Below are 8095 nucleotides of genomic sequence, written 5' to 3' on the forward strand. Positions count from 1 at the left end.
TCTCTTGCATAAAATAGTTAAGTGATTTCTTGAATTAAAGAAGAAGAAAACTTTAAATGAGGTGTGTTATTATATTATTGAATTGCGGCAGCTCAATATTCCGAGGCTTTTTGTCAGTTCTAGCGAATGCCTCTAGTGAATTCCAGGTTACCACTATTGACCATTTCCGAAAAAGATAACCATGAAACATAGCCAGCTGCCGAAGGTAGATGTTACCGCATGAAATGTTGAAGAAAGGCCACCATTGAGTGTAAATCGGGGCAAATAAAGTATTATTCATCTGATAAGACCCAATACAACTATTGAATTTATGGAATCTGCATCTTTAAGGTGTAGCGTTTAAAAGTTTTCAAAGGATTATACACACGGATGTACTTTAATCATTATACATACATATTTATTTATTAAAAAGTGGAATCGTCGATAGTGCTTGCATTTAATATTTTCTATAATTACCTGTTCTGTGCATTTAGCTTTGTACAGGTACTAATAGCTAACAAATCTTGAAATCTTCATACAAATAAATTAAAGTAGTTTATTCCTAAACTAGCCCGAACAACCCCGGCAGCCACAGTGTACGCATTCCACAATACGTCCCTCTTCCAGTTTTGATTTTGGCACACGGCAAATGCAATTTGTGCCAAAGTTTGTATCACGTGTTTGTATGCAACGCAAGCAGCATAGATTTTCATATCCAGACTTTTTCCATTTAGCAATTAGATTTGCATCTGCAATTTTTTCTTTGAGACAATAATCGTATAATTCGCGACTGATAGCTTTGCGCCGATAGAATAAATCGTAGATGTAGCGAGATTTCTGGTGATGTATTTTGAAAATTGGCCATAGCGACTCGGTAATACGTTTGCCTTCATGTGGCTCGGTTTCGGCTGAAAATTTAAACAAATACCATTATGAATTAAATTTTACAATGAATTAAATCCCTTGCCTTCACGCATCTTCTGCTCCAACTCCTCTAGTGTAGGTTCGATTAGTTCCCATCCGTCTGGTGGTGGTTTGCGACTTCTGCGGACTTTCGGCATGTTAGTATTTTAGATATTGTTGTTTAAAGTTACTTTCGAAGAGCTATTTTATTAAATATTTTAGCGATTTTTATAAGTTGATTGGCGTTCCACAATAACAGAGTGCTAAGTTTATAAATGCCAAGTGTCAAAAACAGCTGGCCTAACCGCAACTGATGCTGCCATGTCGAACATTTTTTTAAAACTTATTTGCGTCTACACTAGCGATTCGTAACGGCCCGTCTCCACAGGCAAAAGTTTTTGCCTACCAACTGTCATTTTTATTGCCTGATAAAAATTTTATCAGCGGCAATATTTGTGCGTGGGCATTTTTTATCTTGATAAAAGCATTTATAAGATGGCAATTTTTGCCGGATTTCATCAATTAAAAAGTTTAAAAAATATGCTATTTCACACCCAAGCAAATAATAACACATATTTTAATAGAAAACAGTTCAATTTTTGCTTTTATATTGAAATATCGGTAATGTTGTCTCCACGAAGCTATCGGCAAATGAAAATGTAGCTGTCAAAGTACCAAATTGCTGGCAATAATTATCAAGATAAAAACTCTGACAATTATTGCTTGCCAAGAGCAATATGCGGTCTCCATTGGCAAAATATTGCCTGATAACATTATCAAGACAAAAACTTTTGCCTGTGGAGACAGCAAGTAACTGCATGTCGTTGCCCAGGACGGCGCAATCTTGTATTCTATCATTCTTGCTCATGAACATATCGAGCCTCAAGAATGATAGAATACAAGCTGCCCCGCCCTGGCAGCGATGACAATGCAAAAATCTTCTAAAGTATTAGTCCTGCATAATTAGGTGTATGGACCTTTTTTGGAGAATCGAAGTTAGCTAAGACAAATTTTTTTTTAGTACTTGAACTTTGATGGACTTGGGCGAGCCTAGGATATTGACCAAAAACTTTCACATTTCACACAGATTTTTTTTAAAGCATAATTAACCCTAGTCAAAGCAACAGCCCAAAAATATAGAAAAAGGTTTTTTCTTAACAGCGGTCGTCCCTCGGCAGGCAATGGCAAACCTCCGAGTGTATTTCTGCCATGAAAAACAGCTTCTCATTAAAATACAATCGCCGTTCGGAGTCGGCGTAAAACTGTAGGTCCCTCCGCTTTGTGTGACAACATCAAGGCGCACGCCACAAGTCGGAGGAGAAGCTCGGCCAAACACTAACATATGTGTAAGCGCCAATCTATTATCATTATTATTAATTAACCATATTTTTGCTATTACCAATCAAAATTCTAAAAAAGCGGATTTTCGGCCCACACTAATGCATACCTTTCTAATTGTCGCAATCAATGCTTTGATTATTTTCAAGACAGTATATCGGACAATGATTTGACGTATGCAGACAATAACTTTGACGTCTTGTGCAAGCAAAAAGAGAAATTCATAACAAAAGAACTAAAATAACACAAGAGACGCTGATATCTATGTAACTTTGTCTCTTATTTTTTATTTTTTAGTTTTTAGCTTAAATGGTTCGTGTGAAATGCTTATTATAATACAACGTTCACGTCCGATATTTTGCTTTATATGAATTGTCATAACTATTGTCATGACGCCTACTCCACGAAGACAATTATCAGCGTTTTTGACAATTAAAACGTATTACTTTATTGTCCTGACAGAATTGTGTATTGCAAAAGTGCCATTACAGTTTTTTATATCAACAAGTCTCTTGCGCTGCGTTACCTACGTGCCTAGAATTGCAGTAACAAGCGGTCACATTTTTTGGTATGTAATAAATTTTCCAGTTACAAAGTCATCGGTAACGCGCAGAATGGAACTACTAGTACAAATGACAGTTTTTAAAAATTTCATATTTGAACTTTTGAATTAAACATCCCTCTCGGTTATCTTATAGTAAAATTTGTAATTAAGATAAAGGGGAGCGATGCAGAATCAGCTCTCCTCTTTTGAGAAAAATGGGGTCATTTGCATTTCAGTAGTAACAAAGAACGTAGATAACAAGAAGGGGCAACCTTTATAACTGTAACGAAAGTGAGTAACAAGGGCGTGTCTTCTCTTTTCATCCAATTAAAAAAACGTACTAGAGGAAAAGAGAAGGCACGCCCCTGTTACTTAATTTCTCTTCATTTATAACGAGTTGTCCCTTCTTGTTATCTACGTTTTTTGGTAATACGGTTAAAAAACTAAATTTTCCAAAATCCCTTCGCTTTTGGAGGTTTTTTTCGTGTTGAAAATATTTGGAACACTAGTTTTTTGAAAGGATCTGGCAACACTATACATAAATGTCAGAAAACAGAATGTCAACCAAAGACAAAAGATTAAAAAACAAAAAAAAAACCTTCAAGGCGCATATTGTTTTTATCTATTTATTTTTATTTACTTTTTGTTTGATTTAGTTTATTACCTGATAACTTAAATTAAATATCCCGGTAAGCTGTGAATTTTTGAAAGATAATGAAATCATGGCTATAAGAGATGTTAGTTAACTACTGGAATATGCCGAAGAACATACAACCAATATGCAGGGCGTGCTTGCGAAAATGCAAAGGTCGGCGCGTTTTACTGCAGGATACTTTCCCAGAAGACGGAATGCAAGAGCCCATTATGTACTCGACAGCCTACGCAGCTTGCACTCAATTGGATATGACAACAGGGGCAGACGGCATGCCGAAATACCTGTGTAATAGATGCAGTCGTCAGTTACTATTTGGTGGTAATTTTTTGGAAGTATATTAAAAGGATTTCTTCTATTCCAGGTGACCTGCAGGACGCTTATGAGTTTCGTAATAAAGCTATACGAAGTTTTGAAAAGCTACTCAGTCAAATTGCTCTACAAAAACAAGAGAATGTAGCGAGAGCAGTATCACCATCCGAATTCGAGTTGCCCGATAATCATACAGCAGCAGCGTATATGCGTGCAGATGCTGACATAATTGACGCATGCAGTATGGAAGTGGCGAAGCGTACAAAAGACCCGCTTGAAGATTCTGAGAGTGAAAATGTGAGTAGAAGTCTGTGTTATTCAAATGCTGAAAGCTACTTAATGGAAAAGTTATATTATTTGTTTGTAAAAAATTTGTATAACATTCACAGGAATCAGAGAACAAACTCAAGTCGCCGGCATCCATTCACACGTTTTCGGATAACGCTTATGACACCGAGGATGACAAACCACTTAAACAATTGATAAGTTAGTAATTGTCGTAAATTTTGCAAATCTTTAAATCTAATGCCCAAAAACTTATTTGCACAGTTAAAAAGGAATGCAACGTATTCAATAATTACGATGTGGACGAAAATAACGTAGCCTTTACGAAAACTGCCTCTGTGCCTCTAGGTAATCAGCCATTGTACGATGATGATGAGCTGAGAGGAGATGAAAACATTGACAATGAAGAAATCACGGATTCAATGTTTTCACCAGAAGCGCACATTTTTCCTAAAGGTCTGAAAGCTTTGAAATATATAATGACTAGTTATTATTTTGGTTGAATTTTAGGACGCTTCAAATGCGCGATTTGTGAACAAAATTATTTTACTTCAATCGGCCTAAAAGCTCATATGGAAGTGCATCTTGCAAAGAGTGTTACAACAAAAAAGAAGCGTACACGTAACAAAAAACGTAAGTCTTCAATAAAACCCGACTCGGAGGTTGAAGTTTCAACTCTAGACACCAGCTGTGATAAATCGAACCCATGCCAATCCATCAATAGCAAAAAGTTAGAAAAAGAAACGGAGCAACATAAAGACCAAAATTATATAAAAAAGCGTAAACCGAAGGAACCCAAACCTAAACGTATGTTTCCTTGCCACGTATGCGGGAAGCATATGATATCGGCTTCCAAGCTACGCTATCACATGGTAATGCACACAGGCGAAAAGGACTATTTGTGCACAATGTGTCGTATGTACATATGTATATGAAAGCAATGCTATTTTATAGTTGATAATACAAATTTAATATTTTATAGCAAAGGCTTATTCTACAATCTATGCTCTAAAGCATCATATACGCACACACACTGGCGAGAGACCTTACGAGTGTAAATTTTGCGGTGATCGGTTCCTAAGACCCACCACACTTAAAAGTCATCAGCGTCGTCATACCGGTGAACGTCCCTACGGTTGCGATGTATGCGGCAAACGTTTCATACAACACTCATCGATGACAACGCACATGAAACTTAATCATATGGATAAAACTATACAGTGTCCACACTGTGATAAGAAATACGCACGACAAACGGATTTGAATACACATTTGCTGAGCCACACCGGCGATAAGCCATACCCTTGTCAGCTGTGTCCGAGTCGTTTTGTGCGGCAAGCAAACCTCAATAAGCATATGAATCAACAGCATGCCGGGAAGGCTAGTGCACCAAATCTTAGCAGCGCCACTGCTGCCAAGAAGATTAATAAAGATGTTGCGATAATGCACCACAATGATAATAAATTAATATTTGATGCAAATGATGTAACGCTGCGCAGTTCAAATGCGACCTGTGATGAAACATTTCAAACTGGGAGTAATATTGTGGAAAACTGTCGAAATTTTCTTAGGTAATGTAAAACATTTTTAAGATTAATTAAATTGCCTGCATTTTGGTTAATATTTTATAGCTCCCAAAATGAGAATTATGTGCAAAGTCAACAGACAACACATATTTTGACTGAGGAGCAGCTCAACAGTGATAATTTAGTGCCTTGGAATTGTTGAAAATGTACTTAAGTATTAGCATTAACTAGCTATAAGCTTTAATAACGCAGGTAGGTAAGTTTTAAAAATTGACTTGCCTTGTGTTGAAAAATTAAATCAGATGATTAAAAAAAAGTAAAAATATGTTCCTTAGTAAACAAGTACAACAGTATTACAAATTCTAGATTGTCTCTATTATTGCAACATTTATTGCGCCAATATTTGTATATCACTAAACTTAAAATAAAGCCAATTTTTTTTTATCTTCAAATGTAAAAGCATAACCATTACTAAGAGTTGTCAAATAAAAAATATTTTAAGCCATTAGCTTAAAAAACTCAAACATTTTTTATATGATAAACTTGCTTATATACATACATATGTACATAATTATCAATTAAATATTCCATTAAAATTAAGCAACGTTCAATTTATATATTCTTTAATTTTTGCTTCCGCTTGAAGTTGCGCAAAATGTGCAGATACTTGATCTTGTTGGTTTGTCTGCTGCGTTTATATTTTCACACAGATGGGGGCTAGTATAATTGGCACACGGCTTCTCGTTGTTGCCTGTAAATAAATCGAATTTAGTAAGTTTTGTCTCAGTTTAATTCTACTAAGTTAGTAGTTGTAATGATTCTTATTAGATTATAACTACTTGTATAAAATGCTTAAATTTTGTGTTTGTATGTATATGTGAGTCAAAAAATTTTTTAAATTACATTTTCTGAATTGTATTTCATTAAAATTAGAAATAGTCTAAGCATTATATTTACCTGTCATAACGACCGCGTCCAGATGTGCTATGTAACTCTTAGCTAATCGTAATATTTCAATCTTTGATAATTTTCGATCACATGGTTCTGTTGGTATTAAGCTGCGCAATGTTGTAAAGGCGGAATTGACACTAAGAAAAATATTTAGATTATATAGCGGCTTCTACATACTTTTTAGTTTATATAAGTAGCTAAACTTTATCTAGAATTTAACTTGACTTTGACAGCATTTTTTTCAACTCACAACCTTTGTGTGCGATTACGTTCACGTGCATTCACTTCCTTGCGCGGCTTCTCTGGCTCGCTGGCGTTAGAGAATTCCGAGTGCACAGGACTAATACTTTGCGCTTCACGCATCAATCCATCTAATGTGACTGAGTAATTGTTAAATATTCCGTAATCCATTATTAGAAGAAAAACTTAATATGAAATAATCCAAAATATGCTATTATTCAGCAGATAGCACACTGTCCAATTAAAGACAGCTGGTATGATTGATTAATTAACAAATTCACTTGCACTTAATTTGAAGCCTCTCGTAAAATTTCACTTCGATTCAATTACCAACGTATAGCTAACCGTTGGAGAGCAACAATAAAAGTGCACGTCCGCTTTTCATGGCGATGTTCTTTTCAATGTTTTCTCCACTCAAAGCAAACGGTAATGTACATTTATCCACATATATTTTTGCTTGTCTTTTTTTTTTTTAAATTAGTTAATGGTCATTGCTGATCTCTTATTTCAAGAATTTCCCTTCTACGCTACTCATCAATCGCTAGCAGTAGCCGCAGCTACGCTCTGCCGCATTTAAAATTAATAGTTTCAGGAACAGTAGTCGCAAGCATACAACTGTGATGCGCTGGCTGCTGGCACACTGGTGGCGCACTGTCTGTGAAATGAATTAAGTCGTTAGTGGCGACAAATTGACCATAAAGAATGTATGAAAGAGTATAAATATGGGCATTACACATAAAAAAGGCATCAACAAATGCCAGCGCGCACTGCTTGTTATGAATGTAGGAGTTTAATAACTATAACAAGAGCGTAAATATTTGACCACATGAAATGCAATCTCACTGCAGGACTGCCTATCTTGTAGGATATATAAGTTCCATATAGTACTTTTTCTTTCCGCATTTCGGTCTTTGCATTTGCTTTGCGAGCAGCGTCACAGCGGGCTCCCATGCGACACTTCCGCAAAATATACTACAAGGGTTTGTTGTTATTTTTTCCAAAAGATCTCGCTGATCCACTTGAGTCTTAATCCCTCATTTCAGCTGCTGATTTCCAATTGTGGCGGTAAATTGAATTGCGTTGCTTTGTGGCCTGCGTTAACTACTAAATATATGTCTGTACAAATGTATGTATTTGAATGAGCATGTGTGCTTATGAGAAAACATAAATGGCTCCTGATCTGTGGCTATGAACTACAGCCCGCGACGAAAGATAGCACATCAACATTTTTACCAGTTTTGACTATTTTACTTTTGATTTTATTTAAGGTACATTCATTTTTTTTATTAAAATTCAGCTCATTATCTAAGAAAAACCGTATAAGTCCAAATTTCAAACTTTGTACAAAAATTAAAAAAATGCACA

General features: G+C 35.7%; 3 protein-coding genes across 5 annotated transcripts; 1 reads left to right on the forward strand and 2 right to left on the reverse strand.

Moving 5' to 3' along the window:
* Positions 1-400: 400 nt before the first annotated feature.
* On the reverse strand, positions 401-1174 carry LOC118734645 (protein BUD31 homolog). Its single transcript, XM_036464351.1, has 2 exons — positions 947-1174; positions 401-887 (listed from the first exon to the last, which is right to left on the reverse strand). Exons 1-2 carry the CDS (start codon positions 1038-1040, stop codon positions 547-549), a joined length of 435 nt encoding a protein of 144 aa, XP_036320244.1. The 5' UTR covers positions 1041-1174; the 3' UTR covers positions 401-546.
* A 2201-nt stretch (positions 1175-3375) lies between these two features.
* LOC118733584 (protein suppressor of hairy wing-like) lies at positions 3376-5976 on the forward strand. Of its 2 annotated transcripts, none has more exons than XM_036463028.1 (7): positions 3376-3719; positions 3781-4025; positions 4118-4214; positions 4278-4469; positions 4524-4940; positions 4996-5584; positions 5645-5976. In XM_036463028.1, the coding sequence occupies exons 1-7, from the start codon at positions 3500-3502 to the stop codon at positions 5739-5741; spliced, it is 1857 nt and encodes a 618-aa protein (XP_036318921.1). In that variant the 5' UTR covers positions 3376-3499; the 3' UTR covers positions 5742-5976. The 2 variants fall into 2 exon arrangements, with proteins under 2 accessions (XP_036318921.1, XP_036318922.1); XM_036463029.1 differs by having other exon boundaries at positions 4524-4928.
* On the reverse strand, positions 5912-7814 carry LOC118733585 (transcription factor 15). 2 transcript variants are annotated; one of them, XM_036463031.1, is made up of 3 exons: positions 6741-7814; positions 6497-6627; positions 5912-6290 (listed from the first exon to the last, which is right to left on the reverse strand). In XM_036463031.1, exons 1-3 carry the CDS (start codon positions 6899-6901, stop codon positions 6163-6165), a joined length of 420 nt encoding a protein of 139 aa, XP_036318924.1. In that variant the 5' UTR covers positions 6902-7814; the 3' UTR covers positions 5912-6162. The 2 variants fall into 2 exon arrangements, with proteins under 2 accessions (XP_036318924.1, XP_036318925.1); XM_036463032.1 differs by having other exon boundaries at positions 6744-7813.
* Positions 7815-8095: the final 281 nt, after the last annotated feature.

This window comes from Rhagoletis pomonella, unplaced genomic scaffold, assembly GCF_013731165.1.
Source record: "Rhagoletis pomonella isolate Grant_MI unplaced genomic scaffold, Rhpom_1.0 Rhpom_scaffold_00002, whole genome shotgun sequence".
Lineage (NCBI taxonomy): Eukaryota > Metazoa > Arthropoda > Insecta > Diptera > Tephritidae > Rhagoletis > Rhagoletis pomonella.

What these genes read in the sequence shown, in the direction of transcription:
- LOC118734645 (XM_036464351.1), bottom strand. Translation starts at nt 1,040, where the DNA reads ATGCCGAAAGTCCGCAGAAGTCGCAAACCACCACCAGACGGATGGGAA. An exon ending in GGAGCAGAAGATGCGTGAAG is followed by an intron (nt 888 to 946) that starts GCAAGGGATTTA and finishes TTAAATTTTCAG; the next exon opens with CCGAAACCGAGCCACATGAA.
- LOC118733584 (XM_036463028.1), top strand. Translation starts at nt 3,500, where the DNA reads ATGTTAGTTAACTACTGGAATATGCCGAAGAACATACAACCAATATGC. An exon ending in ACCACTTAAACAATTGATAA is followed by an intron (nt 4,215 to 4,277) that starts GTTAGTAATTGT and finishes TTATTTGCACAG; the next exon opens with TTAAAAAGGAATGCAACGTA. An exon ending in AACTGTCGAAATTTTCTTAG is followed by an intron (nt 5,585 to 5,644) that starts GTAATGTAAAAC and finishes AATATTTTATAG; the next exon opens with CTCCCAAAATGAGAATTATG.
- LOC118733585 (XM_036463031.1), bottom strand. Translation starts at nt 6,901, where the DNA reads ATGGATTACGGAATATTTAACAATTACTCAGTCACATTAGATGGATTG. An exon ending in CGTAATCGCACACAAAGGTT is followed by an intron (nt 6,628 to 6,740) that starts GTGAGTTGAAAA and finishes TATTTTTCTTAG; the next exon opens with TGTCAATTCCGCCTTTACAA. An exon ending in GGACGCGGTCGTTATGACAG is followed by an intron (nt 6,291 to 6,496) that starts GTAAATATAATG and finishes ATTTATTTACAG; the next exon opens with GCAACAACGAGAAGCCGTGT.